General features: G+C 37.5%; 1 protein-coding gene across 3 annotated transcripts; it reads left to right on the top strand.

Annotated features, from left to right (window-relative positions):
• The first annotated feature begins 11,444 nt into the window (after positions 1-11,444).
• On the top strand, positions 11,445-15,371 carry LOC122045249 (transcription factor GTE4-like). Of its 3 annotated transcripts, none has more exons than XR_006129953.1 (6): positions 11,445-13,562; positions 13,632-13,674; positions 13,760-13,879; positions 14,066-14,148; positions 14,763-14,834; positions 15,151-15,371. XR_006129953.1 is itself a non-coding variant. In XM_042605387.1 (5 exons), exons 1-4 carry the CDS (start codon positions 11,628-11,630, stop codon positions 14,113-14,115), a joined length of 2,148 nt encoding a protein of 715 aa, XP_042461321.1. In that variant the 5' UTR covers positions 11,445-11,627; the 3' UTR covers positions 14,116-14,148; positions 14,763-15,047. The 3 variants fall into 3 exon arrangements, 1 of the variants encoding a protein (XP_042461321.1); XR_006129952.1 differs by lacking the exon at positions 15,151-15,371 and adding an exon at positions 14,903-15,047; XM_042605387.1 differs by lacking the exon at positions 15,151-15,371 and having other exon boundaries at positions 14,763-15,047.
• Positions 15,372-15,517: the final 146 nt, after the last annotated feature.

The following is a 15,517-nucleotide window of genomic DNA, read 5'->3' as shown; positions in this document are numbered from 1 at the left end:
ACGGTGAAAGGGGATAAGGACAACAACACACGACGACCGTGGAAGCACTTGGAGAAGATACTCTGACATAGGTTGACCTTATGATCTTTTCATTGGCTTGAGAGGATCATAGAAAATGGGGTCATAACCATGTCACGTTTTATTTGATGCATATATGTGATGTATGCTATGATATGCTATGCGATGCATGTGTAGCTTAATTATGATTAGGTCTCTTTTATATATGTTTATCAAAGTTTGGTACTCACTTTTAGCTCAATCAATTGTAGTCAGGTTTTGCTAAAGCAAAGTGACTTGATTTATCTTGCTAGAGTGCGACAGGATAATTGTGATGTCCAACTATTAAAGTTTGAGTGTGACTTAACTAAGTTGAGAACTTAGATGCATATCCCATATAATAAAATTCAAATTATATTAGTCTTGGGCGATTAGCCAAAGCTAACTCAAGATGAGTTATAATGTGGATTTCATAAGATGGCAAATAAACAAATAGTCTTGTTCACCCAATGATACAAGAGTTACATATGATGTAATTAGTAAACGTTACCTACCTATGTTATACTAAGTCTTGGACGATTAGCCAAAGCTAACTCAAGATGAGGTATGATAAGGATCTTGTCTCACATGAATGTCAACGCGATTGGACTTAGAGCTAGTAGTGTGGGTAACACCACATCCATGACTTGCTCCTACCAAAGCTTTATAATTCAGTGGGAGAATCATTTAATTAAAGACCTAATTAAATGACCTAAATATGATACTTATTTCTGTATTTTATTGTTATAGATCACCATGTCGTCAAATACGTCGAATATTCTCTCTCTACGATCTGTCCTTGATAAGGACAAGCTCAATGGAGCTAACTTCCTTGACTGGTACAGAAATATGAGAATAGTTCTCAAGCAAGAAAGAAAATTGTACGTCCTAGAGCAGCCCATTCCTGAAGCACCCCTCATGGCTGCCACTAGAGCTGATAATGATGCTTATAAGAAGCATCAAGTTGATGCATTAGATGTATCATGCCTTATGCTCACCACCATGAACTCTGAGCTTCATAAGCAACATGATAACATGGATGCTTATGATATAGTTGAACATCTTAGACAATTATATCAAGGATAAAGAAGACATGAGAGATTTGAGATCTCCAAGGCTCTATTTCAATGTAGAATGCAAGAAGGAAGTCCCGTAGGGCCTTATGTGCTCAAAATGATCGGGTATGTGGACAACCTACAACGATTGGGATTTCCACTAGGCCAAGAATTATCCACTGATCTTATTTTGCAATCATTGCCTGAAAGCTACAGTTAATTTGTCATGAATTATAACATGAATGAAATTGGCAAGTCATTGCTTGAGATGTTGAGCATGTTGAGAATTGTTGAACTCAACCTTAAGAAGGTAAAACCTAGTACCATTTTGATGGTGCTAAAGGGAAAAGGCAAGTGGAAGCCTAAAGGTAAGGCTAAGACCCAAGCCAAAGGCAAGGGCAAGACTCATGCATTGAACCCCAAAGGTGGGATTGCTAAGGAATGAACCTGCTTCCACTGTGGTGAAAATGGACACTGGAAATGGAACTGCAAGTTGTACCTAGAGGAAGTGAAATGGAAGAGAAGTGAGACTTCTGCCTCAGGTATAAATATTATAGAAGTCAATCTATCTATTTCTTCTTCATGGGCATTAGATACCGGGTGTGCATCTCACATTTGTACTAATGTGTAGGGGCTGAGAAATAGTAGATATTTAAAAAAGGGCGAAGTGGACCTACGAGTAGGCAATGGTGCAAGAGTTGCTGCTATAGCTGTAGAAATATATTCCTTATCTTTGCCCACTGGGCTTGTTTTAGAACTTGAAGAGTGTTGTTATGTGTCTGCCTTAACTAAGAACATCATCTCTGTTTCTTATTTGAACAAGAAAGGATTCTCATTTGTAATAAAGGACAAATGTTGTTCCATTTATTTCAATAAAATATTCTATTGTAGTGCACATCTCGTGAATGGACTCTATGTTCTAGACTTTGACAACCTAATCTATAACATAAATACCAAACGGTTCAAGTCTAATGATTTGAACCAAACATATCTCTGCATTGTCGCTTAGGTCACATAAATGAGTGTCGCATATCCCAACTCCATAAGGATGGACTTTTGGACTTATTTGATTTTAAATCATATGAAGTATGTGAATCTTGTCTTCAAGGCAAGATGACAAAAACATCATTTAGTGGACATAGCGAAAGAGCTAATGGCTTGTTAGGACTCATACATACTGATGTATATGGCCCTTTTAGAATAGCAACTAGAGGAGGCTATCATTACTTCATTACTTTCACTAATGATATTAGTAGATATGACTACGTGTATCTGATGAGACACAAGTCAGAATCTTTTAAAAAGTTCAAAAAATTCAAGAATGAAGTACAAAACCAACTTGGTAAGCACATTAAGATGCTTCGATCAAATCGAGGTGGGGAATACCTTAGCCAACAATTTCATGATCATCTCATTGAGTGTGGGATCATATATCAACTCACTCCACCTGGAACACTACAATGGAATGGTGTATCAGAAAGGAGAAATCATACTTTATTAGATATGATACGATTGATGATGAGTCAAATAGAACTTCCTACTTCCTTCTGGGGATATGTTTTAGAGACGACCACTTTCACACATAACCGCGTTCCATCTAAGGTCGTCATAAAGACATCATTTACGATATGGACTGAGAAGAGTCTCAAAATATCTTTCATGAAGATTTGGGGTTATGAGGTTTACGTTCCATGATAAGTCTTAGATAAACTATCCCAAGAAAACAAAGGGATATTACTTTTATAATTCCACACAAGGCAAAGTGTTTGTTACCAGAACTGGTATCTTTCTAGAAAGGGAATTTGCTTCTAGAAGAACTAGTGAGAGTCAAGTCAATTTTAAAGAAATTCATGATATACAAACTAGCACCAAAGCCTTAATGGAAACTGAATAGGTACCACAAAATATTGTGGATTATGATTTTGTTACACCGCAAGAAGTTGTGGAGCAACAACCTGTTTAAGTAGCACAAGCTCTATGCATATCTGGTAGGACTAGTCGTCAATCTGAGAGATATTTTTTTCTCTTGTCTGACAACAGTGATGTAGTCTAGTTGGTCTCAATGAGCCTACATCTTATCAGGAAGCTGTACATGGCCCATATTCTGAGAAATGGCTAGAGGCCATGAGATCCGAAATATAATCCATATACACTAACCAAGTATGGACTTTGGTTGATCCACCTGAAGGAATCAATCCCATTGGGTGTAAGTGGGTCTTCAAGGTGAAGACTGACATGGATGGGCATATACATACTTATAAAGGTAGATTGGTAGCTAAAGGATTCAAGCAAATTCATGGTATAGACTATGATAAAATCTTTTCACCAGTTGCGATGCTCAAGTCTATTCGGATTATGCTTGCTATTGCATCTTACTATGATTACGAGATCTGGCATATGGATGTCAAAACTTCATTTCTTAACGGAAATCTACTCGAGGATGTGTACATGACACAACCTAAGGGTTTTGTAGATCCTAAGCATGTTGGAAAGGTGTGTAAGTTGCAATGATCCATTTATGGATTGAAGCAAGCTTCTAGAAGCTGGAATCTTCGATTCGATGATGCTATCTGTTGGAGTGTATACTGAAAGCCTAAGCTTTTGTAAACATTTGTTTTGAATAAAGAATCACATTTGGTCAAATTATCTACATTTGTTCAATTAATTTATATTGTAGATAACATAGCATGTCGTGTCACATGCAGAAGATAATGTTATCAGTACCTTATAAATTATAAACAGTAGCTCACGACCAAAATGGAAAGGAACAAATCATTAGAAGGTCGTAGTGTAATTAGGTATCAGTTTATCTTGACTGTATAATTACACTAGTACACTTAGAGTGTATTGAGTAGGACCATTTGAGGTCGTTTCTTTTATATTGACTTGATAAAGGAACAAAAACCTCAGTTATTATGGAAGTGTGTGCTCTTAATCCTAATATAATAACAAGCATATATATTTGATATTTATTTCTTTAATTTATCAATGGGTGAGATTTAGTTCGATGAATCAATAAGCCCGATAAGTTGGGAAATGATATCACTTATAGTGTGTGTTGTTGATTATAGAAGGAAACTGTGTCCTAGAGATATTAGGTTGATAATGTCCCCAAGAGGAGCTCATAAGGATTGTCATGTTAAACCCTGCAGGTGGACTTAGTCCGACATGACGATAAGGTTGAGTGGTACTACTCTTGGACTTAGATATTAATTAAATGAGTTGTCAATAACTCACTTAATTAGTGGACATTTGATATCTTAAACACAGGGAGACTAACACACTCATAATAAGAATGAGCCCAAAAATGTAATTTGGGATTGGTGCGGTAGTTCAATAATAGTTCTCTAGTGGAATGAATTATTATTGATAAAATTAAGTTGTGTGTTCGGGGCGAACACGGGATGCTTAATTTTATCAGGAGACCAAAACCAATTCCTCCTCTCGGTCCCTATCGTAGCCTCTTATTTATAGAGTACTATACCCACCTATACCCACCTTCTATACCCACCATTGGGGCCGGCCAAGCTAGCTTGGGAACCAAGCTAGGGCCGGCCTGGGTGACCGGCCCTAGCTTGAACCCAAGCTAGTGGGGGCCGGCCAAATTAAATTAAAAAGGGATTTTAATTTTAATTTTTATTATGTGGAAGAAATAATTTATTAAAGAGAATTAAAATTAAAATATCTCTCTTGTAAAAGATCTACAAAAGATTAAAGAAAGAGATTAGATCTCTTTCCTTATTTGTAGATTGGTGAGATATTTTATTTTCTCTTTAAAATTATCCACGTGTTGATAAAATTAAAATTATAGAAATTTCCTTTTATCAACCATGAAGAGATTTCTAAAGAGAAATTTTATTTTTAAAATTTCCGGAAACAAATTAGGAAGTTTTAATTGTTGATTAAAACTTGTCTAATTTTTTCCTTCATTGATGTGGCCGGCCATTGGAGTTTGATTTGGGAAATTTTATTTTATTTTTCTCAATTAAATCATGTCAAGGAAATTAAGGAAATTTTATTATAATTAAATTTCCTAATTTGCCTAGGCCAAGGAATATAAAAGAAGGGGTAGGGGTGCCTTCATGAGATACAACCTCTATTATTTTCTCTCCCTCTTTTGTTCCTTGGTGTGGCCGGCCATCATCATCATCTCCCTCTCTTCCTCTTGTGGTGGCCGAACCTCTCTCAAAGGCTTGGAGCTCTTGTGATGGCCGGATACTACTTGGAGAAGAAGAAGAAGAAGGAGAGGAAGCTAGCATCTCTTGGAGCTTGGTTAATGTTTTGTTTTTCTTCCTTGGTGAAGCTTCTTTCTTTGTGGCCGAACCTAGCTAGGAGGAGAAGAAGGTGGTTGGTGATTTCTCATCTCGGAAGATCGTTGCCCACACAACGTCCGAGGTTAGAAGAGGAATACGATAGAAGATCAAGAGGTTTTTTTCTACAAGGTATAACTAGTAATTTTTCTTTCCGCATCATGCTAGTTATTTATGGAAATAATACCAAATACAAGAGGCTTACGTTTTAGAATTTCGAATATATTTTTCGATGTTGTGTTCTTTTGTTTTTTCTTTTCCTTGTGATTTGATTGTTCTTTTTGGTTAACCTAAAGTTATTTTAGGAAATTAAATATTAGATTTCTATAAAAGGTTTTGTCTAGTCGGTGGTGGTTGCTCCCATATCCAAGAAGGTCGTGTGCCTCGCCACGTCAGTACTGGGAACCAATTATGGAAATTAATATTTAATGGAATTAATAACTTAAGGTGATTTGGGTCGAACGTGTTAAGTTCCGCAGGAGATCCAAGTCAAAACCTAAAAGAACAAATAAATTAAGTTTTGGATCAAACGTGTTAAGTTCCGCAGGCGATCCAAAATTTAATTTAAAAGAACACATGGTAGCTAGGAAAAGGTTCAGACCTTTGTACAAAATTTTTGTACAGTGGAACCTCTAGGTTTTCCGAGTAGCAACCAACACTATCAAAACGTTTGGTTTCATCAAGAATGAAGATAAACCTTGTATCTACAAGAGGATTAGTAGGAGCACAGTCATCTTTCTCATATTGTATGTAGATAACATACTTCTCATTGAAAATGATGGTCATGACTAAATCGCGATAATAGGGCAAAGTCAACATCACTTGTGGTAGGGAGAGCAACAACAATGAAACTCTTGACGAGGAGAGAAGTGAACTCGACACAGTGGTGTTGAGGGAGGAAAGAAGTAACGCATAGTTGGGGCAACCGCTGCGGTGATGGTCGTGCAAATATCGCATGTTGTTAGGGACGAGGGAGGTCGCAGTTGTGCTCATCGAGTCACGGCTGGATGCCTGCAAAGAGGGCGAAGGAAAGTCCGCTCTGGCACCAACGTCAGTTGCTCGCGCGGCAGATCACGAGCAGTGCATTGCGACATCATACACAGGGAGGTGAAGCAGTCGTAATGGGAAATTTTAAGTTAATTAAAAATGCGGGGCTAAAAAAAATTTAATGCTTTTATTTTTAAAATGGGTGGGGTTGGAGCCCACCCTAGTCTAGGTGTGGCTCCGCCCTGGACCAGATACTTGGTAATCAGAAATCTAATGGAGAGTTAGCGAAAAAGAAATCCAAGTGAGTCATGGAGGGCTAAACACTTGGCACGAGACGGAAAGTCTAAGTGAGTCACGGATGACCAAACACTTAGCGACAAGGTGTATAGTCCCGATAGTCAAGGTTAATTGGATGCTAGACAATAAAGAAGTCCCAGCAAGTGAAAATTGACTGGATGCTAGGCAACGAGTAATCCCAGGAGGTCAAAGTTGACTGGATGCTAAGCAAAGAAACTCTTGGAAGGTTGAAGTCAATTTGACACCGAGCAAACTGAGGATTCAGCTTAGATAAAGCTAAAATAGAAATATTAGTCCATTAACAAGGTGTATCGATTGACTAATGGATGCAAAAACCTCGAAACCAAGGGTTTGCTACAATATAGCTATAGTGCTGCTATAGTTAGTCTACATTGATAATTTCTATCGGTCGACTGATAAATTTAGAAAGTCAAGGCAGATGCATATCAGACTCATTTGCTCAGTTAGATTGATGAAATTAGTCGACTTATGAGTTACATCAGTTGACTAATGAATTCGTGAAGAGTACATAAGCGAGTGAGACTCGCATGCTCTGTTCGACTGATGCAATCAATTGATTGATGTTGAAAATCAATCGATTGATGTCGAATTAAAGAGCATAGGAGCGAGTGGAACTCGCTTGCTCGATTCGACTATTTGAATCACTCGAACTATGGTTGACATAAATCGATTGATGTTTAAATTAGAGATAAAATCAAAAAGATTTCAGAAGCGTTAATGGTTGTTCAACGACATGAATACTGTCGGAGACACAATCGACTGATGGGTAAAATCAGTCGATTGATAGGTGGAAATCAACCCTAACCTAAAGGCTTTAAAAGAAGGGATTTGAGGAGTTTTTTGCTGCCAGTTCTTGGGGGGTTTTAGAGGATAATGTTGCTGCATTTCTGCATCAACAAGAGGCATTTCCAAGCTACAAGAGATCAGACATATAAGGTTTTGATTGTAAAATCATTTCAATTGTATTTGTCTTTGTTTTCTTGTTTTTTGTTGTGTCCTTGAAAGAATGAATTTGTAAGAGGCTTCTCCACCTCTGAAAAATTCCTGAAGTAGAGAATTCTTAGTGGAAGAGATCGCTAGGAGTAGATCCTTGAATTAGTCACTTTAAGAAGGTGGATATCAAGTAAACCAAGGTGTTGTTCATATAGAGTTGAAATTGAAGCAAGGCTTCCGCTATGCATTCAATAACAAACACAAAGCATCGAAAAAAACGATTGAAGCTATTCACCCTTTCTCTAGCTCGCACAAGTCCTAACAAATTGATCTCTACAAAAACCACGACTACATAGAAATAAGACGGAAAAAACCCTAAAAATAATCTTTTATATTATAATTGATATAAATAAATAAATAAATAAATAAAAACTATATTCAGTATAATACATGGGAAAATCTTGAAAAGAATCGATGAGAGGATGTCGAATAAGTTGTTGTGTTGAAACCTTGATCAGTCTGATTTGGAGAACACCTAGTCTTCAAAGTTTTAGCGGCGCCAAAATTTTATATCACCTTTTAGGGTTAATCTTCTCGTCGGTATTTTTACTCTGTTGAGATCTCGTCGAGACGTGTGTTTTGTGATGGAACAGTTGCATGTAAAATAAGAATTGGTATGGTAAGCACGGGGTTCATTGTTACTTTATGCATCCAAGCTAAAAAAAATAAGAATTGTGACTTGAATACTTGAAAATGAGATGTTGTTGACGGATAGGGTAAAATAGAAATGAAGTGAATTTTGATGTGCTTTTTGCGTATTGGAAAATTTTAGACAATCTTTTGTAAAATTACCGTAAAGATCTCCATACTATTGTCTATCTATATATTTATATGTCCTGTGGACCGTTACTTGCAGAACGGCCCGCGATTCCTTTTTATTTTTTTTAAATTTTAATCAGGGCGCCTAGATTGACTCATTTTTTTTAATTTTTAAAAATAAAAAAGCCTTAAAACATCCTAAATACATATATTATATCCTGTGAGCACCTAAAATTATTTATCTTGAACACTATAACCCAAGAGAGAAGCCTGAACCCTAGAGAAAAATCTTATTAGCTTAAATCCATTATAACTCAGCCCCTAAATTCTAAAATCTTAAACCCTAAATACATATAATATACCCTGTGAGCATCTAAATTTTTTAATTTTGAACACTATAACCCAAAAGGGAAGCCTGAACCCTAGAGAAAAAATCTTATTGTTATAATCCAACTCCTAAATCTTAAAATTGTAAATCCTAAATAGATATAATATATCCTAAAATAGAATAAAATAATGATTAAAAAAATACTAAATAAGTCCAAGCGCTGAGATTCATTCTAGGCACCTGGACCATGTCACCAACGGGCACTTGAATCAATTCTAGGTGGTCCGAGTCCAGTTCAGACCAATTTGCAAGTAAAGGTCCGCAACATATCAAAAAATCTGTATATATATTTGATATGCTACGGACCTTGTGCTGCGAACTCGTGCAGATCCCACTTAGGTCACCTAGAATTCATCCATGCGCTTGTATGTTGACTATATAGTTTTTTTTGTTTATTTTTTTTAGCTTCGGGATTAAGCTAATTAGATTTTGCTTTTAGGATTCAGGGGTTATGTTATAGTGTTTAACTTAAAAAAATAAAACGATAAAATTTTAGGTGCTCACAAGGTATAATATATGTATTTAGAATATTTCAAATTTAAGATTTAAGGAATTTCTTATTTTTAAAAAATAATAATAAAAAAGAATCAAGGTGTCTGGATTAAATCTAGGCGCCCAACTAAAAAAAAAGAAATCAAGTGGCCTGGATTAATTCCAGGTGCCTCAACCAACCCGTCACGGATTGTTCCGCAATGAACGGTCCACAACATATATTATGCTGCACACTCTTACTTGAGTGATAGTGGACGACATTCAACGTGGATGAACTAACGCGACCAAAACTTATTTTTATTTCTCTCTCTCATCTGCATACAACATTTCTCTCTCTCATGCATGCAAGCAACTCTTTTCTCTCTCCTGCATATAAGGTGATGTTGGTTTGTACAAACTAACATTAGCATTTGTGTTAGTTTGTACAAAGCAGCACCAACCTTAGTGCTAGTTTTTAAAGACCAGCACCATGTTGGTGCCGGTTTCAAACCAACGTTGGTGTTGTTCTTTAAAAACCAGCACCACACTGTGTTGGTTTCAAACTTGGTGCTAGTTTAAAACTAGTGCTAGTGTTGGTCTTTAAAAACCAACACCACGTTGATACTGGTTTCAAACTAGCGTTGGTGTTGTTCTTTAAAAACCAGTACCACGCTAGTGCTGGTTTCAAACCAGTGCTAGCGCTGGTCTTTAAAGACCAACACCAACCAAGCGCCCTAATTGAAATACGTGCATTTTTTTTTAGCTTCGTAGTTAAGTCAATTAGATTTTATCTTTAGAATTTAGGGGTTAGGTTATAGTTCTTAAGCTAAAAAAAATTTAAAACTAAAATTTTTTTAAATGTTCATGAGATATAATATATGTATTAGGGTATTTAGGATTTAAGATTTTTTAAAAAAATATTTAAAAAAAATCGAGACACCTAGATCTAAGAACGGTCGACAGCATATCAAGTTATTATATATACTAGACATCACGCACACGCATTACATGTGGGGTTTGTCAGGCACATGCAGTAGTTCAACTCAAGGGCGACACTCGATAAAAAATTAATATTACCAGCCAAATCTACCTTTAGACAATAAAAAAAATTAAATTTACCAGCAAAATTTAACTTTGGTAAATAAAATTTTAAAATTATAGACCAAATATAATTTTGACCTATAAAAAAATAAAATTACTGGTTAAATCCGACCATTAAAAAATTAAAATTACCAATCGAATCTAAAATATTGTTGACCAAACCTAACTTTGGTCGATAATTATAATTATTTTTTGGTAAAATTTTATTTTAGCCAGTAATATAAATTTTAATCACACTTGATTTTAGTCAAAAGTCGAGAAATGTATGTTTTCTAATATCGTTGGCCTAAAGTATTTATAGAAAATTCTTCGCTCGCGGTGTTACCCATCCTAAGACGTGAGATTAAAGAAAATTATGATAGTATATATTTTTTATATAAAATCATCAGAGAAAATTATGATTAAGTATTAAAATTATTTTGAATGTGAAAAAAAATATTAACATAATTTATTTTAGATTTATCAAAAGTAGTTATGAAAGGATTGAGATTTTTAATAAAAAAAATACGATAGTAAAATATATATATATTAAAAAATTTAACCTATTATAAATAACATAAATTCCTATAAAATATAAATAATTAAGGTCAGGTAAATTTATTCATATATTAGTTATGACTTTTATTTATCAATATTAATAATTTAATTTTATTAGTAATTAAGTTTGTTTATTTAGATTCTAAAAGAATATTCACTTAAAGTATTATAAAAAATTCCTTCGCCAGCTTACAAAGAGATACGTGGCCGCCTGTCTAACGACGGTCAGCACCCATCGTTTACTTTCGAAAGCACAAGCTCTACGTATTCCACGCAACCACGGCGACGTCACAAACAAGCCTTCGCACGTCATCTTCCCAGCACAAGACGGATTCGCGTTCCGCTGGTATCACGTACGCCTCTGATTACCCGACTTGCAATTGGATTCCATTTTTGGGACCCGCAATTTATTCCACCCAAGTACCATATGTGACGCGTAATATTCTGATTGGCAGGAGATCTAAACCGACCCTAAACACCCCATCCTCGCCCCCCTCTGTGATCCTCTTATTGCTCCACGAAGAACGAGAAAGCGTGCGCGCGATTTCGCGATTTTAGGGTTAGGGTTTTCTCCATCTCCGGCCCTCTCTTCCTCCTTTCGATCGGGTTTTCCATCCCGAACGTCTGCAAGGCCCGATCGGGCCGCCGGCATCCCCCTACTCCGTTTGATGCATGGATTCCGGCCCCCTTCCCGCCGCTACCGCGGACGACGGCGTCGGTGAGAGTCGCCGGTGGGCCGACTGCAAGGTATATACGCGGAGGAACCGTACCAAGAAGAACACTCCAAGCGCGGTCCAGGATCCGCAGCCGTCATCCCGAGAAACCCTAGCCGAGAACCCTCAGCCCTCACCCGTCGGAACCTTAGATGAAAACCCTCAGCCGTCATCCCGAGAAACCCTAACGACGACAAAGACCAAGGACGACCTTCAATCCTCCCTCCATCAGCCTCCGGCGGCGGAACCTCCTTCTGGACATCAGCCTCTGGTCAGTCTCCACCCCGTGTCGGATAACGAACCCTTCAGCCTCAATCGTCCATGCCCGGAGGGGACGATCGTGCTTGACATCAAGGCCTCCGCCCCTCACGAAAATGGCTCGTTGGAGAACGGGAGAGACGAACCATCGCAGCTGGAGTTACTGAAGATCCGGCAGAAGCTCCTCGCTGATCTCGCTCAGGTGAGGGATCTTTTCAAGAGGCTTGAGGCCCGTCAGATTGAGCTCTTTGCTGTGCATGTGGATGGTGATGGTGGAGCTCCTTCTCAATTCTCAGCTAATCATGGGAATACTACTATGTCAGGAAAGAGAGCACCAGCCCTTGTTGAAGCTGATTCGGTGGACCCTCCCGCAGCACATTCCTATTTTGACATCCCAGTGCCTCCCAATGTCAGTGGAAAGAATAGCATAGCTAACTCGATGCTGGTGGATGAGGTATTTTCTGTCCCTGCTGCAGGTGGTACCGGTGCCCGTTCTCAACTTTCTGTGAACCATGCGACATCACCTGTGGCAATTCAGAGAGCACCTGTTGTCTTTGATGCTCTTCCAAACAGTCCCGCTCTTCTCCCCTTTCGTCCCCGGCTCAGCATCATAGTGCCACATGGTGCTGGTACTAGGAATAACATCAGTGAATTGCCCTTACAGAAGGAGAAGAGAACACCTAAGGCCAACCAATACTTTCATAGTTCAGATTTCATTTTGGGTAAGGATAAGATTCCTCCTCCACCATCTCTGAAGAAGTCCAAGACCAGCAAAAGCAAGAAGAATTTTACAGAATCAGATTATAAGACATCGCCTGAAAAGAAAGTATATACTAGTGCCTTCAAGAGCTGTCGGGCATTGCTGGAGAAGCTCATGAAGCACAAGTTTGGATGGGTGTTTAATAAACCAGTAGATGTTGATGGTCTTGGTCTCTATGATTATTTCTTGATCATTAAGCACCCGATGGACCTTGGCACTGTAAAATCTCGCCTTGCTGATCATTTCTATGAAACTCCAGAAGAATTTGCAGAAGATGTCAGACTTACTTTCAGGAATGCAATGACGTATAATCCTGATGGCCAGGATGTTCATTTCATGGCACGGGAGATGTCCAACATCTTTGAGGAACGGTGGCTTGTGATTGAGACTGAGTTTACAGATCAATTGCACCACTTATATTCAGTCAATAAGAAAAGGGCTCCTCCTTTAAGGGGAACTATGGAAAGGTCAGACTCCACAGTGCATCCGATAGTTGTTGATTTGCGAAAAGAACAAAATCAGTATCACCATTTTGACCGGCCTATTGCTTTGAAGAAACCAAAGGCTAAAGACTTGTACAAGAGGGAGATGACATTGAAGGAGAAGCAAACTTTAAGTCGTCACTTGGAGAGTCTGCCGCCGGAAAAGTTGGATTTGGTTGTGGAAATTATTAAGAAGAGGAACTTTGCTTTGAGTCAACATGATGATGAGATTGAAGTGGATATTGATAGTGTGGACACAGATACGCTCTGGGAACTTGATAGATTTGTGTCAAATTATAAGAAGACATTAAGTAAGCACAAAAGGAAGGCAGAGCTAGCGATGCTGGCTAGGGCTGAGGCAGAGCACCTCAGCCAAGAAAGAATGAATGGAGAGGTAAGAGTTTCTCTTGATTTGAAGATATATGTTCTTTATATAATCCTAGTTATATGTTATTTATGACAGGGTCCTGATCCAGTTGCTTCATCAGCACAGCAAACTGACGAAGGTATAAAATTTTCATTTATTAATTATGCTGATAGTTATATGTTTTTTTCCTCATCATGTGTTGATTGACTTGGTTGTTTTTTTAGCAATGCAAGACCAGAATGATGTTGCTGCTCATCTAGTTGTTGGAGGAGTGAACAATGGCAATGATGCAATTGGATCAAGTAGTTCCAGTGGATCTAGCAGTGATTCAAGCTCGGATAGTGGTAATATTTTGATACAACACAGTCAGATTACAAAATTAAGGATATATATATTTTTTGTTTTCCAATTGAGAATGCATGTTGTATGTAGCTATTGTATATTTTATTATCCTGTATGTCTATGAGACAAAATTGAATTATGTTTTGTTTTTATTGTGTACAATTGTCAACTTATACTGTTAATTGCAGACTCTGACAGTGGAAGCTCCTCGTCATATGAATCAGATGCGCCACATTGATCCTGAAGAGAAATAAAATAGCTTCTACGGAAGGTATTTTGTTTGCTTGTTGGCTGCTTGTATTATATTCACAATACCGTAATCTAGTTGTATCATCATCATATTTGCGGCTTCTTTTATTATATTGTCTATTGTTCTGAGTGTAGCTGCATATATTTCTCATTATTTCATAATTTTGTTGGGGTCACATTCACTACCATCCTAATTTACATTTTTATTTTATCTTTGTGCTCTATTGTTCTTAGCTTTCTTGCATGATCTTTTCCATTTTTCTGTGACTGGTCTATTCTTCTGAGCTTTCTTGCACATGCTTTTTAAATAGAGTATAATAACTTTTTTCGATATGTTTGTCTTCTGTTTCATCTTTGGTAGTCCCATGGCTACACATTTAGCAAACTAGTGTTTTTCACTCCTAGAAAATATGCTATGCTACCAATGTCTATAAGTTTCCATTAGTTAATAACCATTAACTAGTAAAAAAAGGGGCATGTCTCGGTTGGCAAAGATTACCATGCTCATCAGGCTGTGCACCTGCAAGACCTTCACTCTTAGAAAATATTAGAATATGTCTCGATATTTGCCTCTTGTTTCAAAGGAAGAGTCGTTCAAAAGCATTATTATGATACCATTCTCCTTGTTGGTTGCAGATATATCAAAGCTCTGTGAATGTGTGGACGAATTGCTTCCCAAGTTTTTCCCGTGAATTTGCCTAAAAAAAGGTGATGACTCCATATAAGTTGTATGATTGTATCCCCCATGAAACTGGTCTTATTATTGACTCTTGTAGTTGGATAAGGATGCTAACCACAACAAACCGGCAATTTTTTGAGATGGGACTTCTTTTTAGCAGTTTCTTCTGCTTATATTTGTACAGAAAGATTTAAGATTTGTAGTAGTTTCAGAATGACAGGTTAAATTATATCTTTTGTCCCCATTGCACGGTTCGTGTACACCAGCATTTTCTGTTTATGTAAGTGTTGTTTTCTAACTTAACCATGTGTAGGCCTTTTGACTCTCACTTAGCATATTGTTCAGAGTCGAACAGTTGGAGGTATTGGTTGCGCGTTTCCTGAACGTGAGAATTGAAAATGTTGGGCTACTGGTGTCGACCCTCTGCGGTTTGAGGTTCTATTTAAATGTGTAATAAACTTTCTTATGAAAAACTAGCTAATCCATGATTTTCTTGCAATTATGTGTGCATTGCACTTGTAACCTCGGAGACAAATCCTCATTTTTGAATTGGTTGTGCAAGTTTACACGATGATTCATTTTTACGAGAATATAAAGCCAAACTATCCACACTCAGCTTCTGGGGTATGACAGCACGGCTGATGGGTGATCTGTCGGTCGATAAATCCTAGTTCTTTTGAAAAAAGTGTATAAATTTGTCACCCTTTGTTGA

Source organism: Zingiber officinale, chromosome 2B, assembly GCF_018446385.1.
Source record: "Zingiber officinale cultivar Zhangliang chromosome 2B, Zo_v1.1, whole genome shotgun sequence".
NCBI lineage: Eukaryota > Viridiplantae > Streptophyta > Magnoliopsida > Zingiberales > Zingiberaceae > Zingiber > Zingiber officinale.
The sequence above is the reverse complement of the archived record's forward strand: the minus strand, read 5'-3'. Positions and strand labels throughout refer to the sequence as shown.

Coding starts and splice junctions, on each gene's coding strand:
- LOC122045249 (XM_042605387.1), top strand. CDS start 11,628: ATGGATTCCGGCCCCCTTCCCGCCGCTACCGCGGACGACGGCGTCGGT. Junction 13,563..13,631: donor AAGAAAGAATGAATGGAGAG/GTAAGAGTTTCT, acceptor TATTTATGACAG/GGTCCTGATCCAGTTGCTTC. Junction 13,880..14,065: donor TGATTCAAGCTCGGATAGTG/GTAATATTTTGA, acceptor TGTTAATTGCAG/ACTCTGACAGTGGAAGCTCC.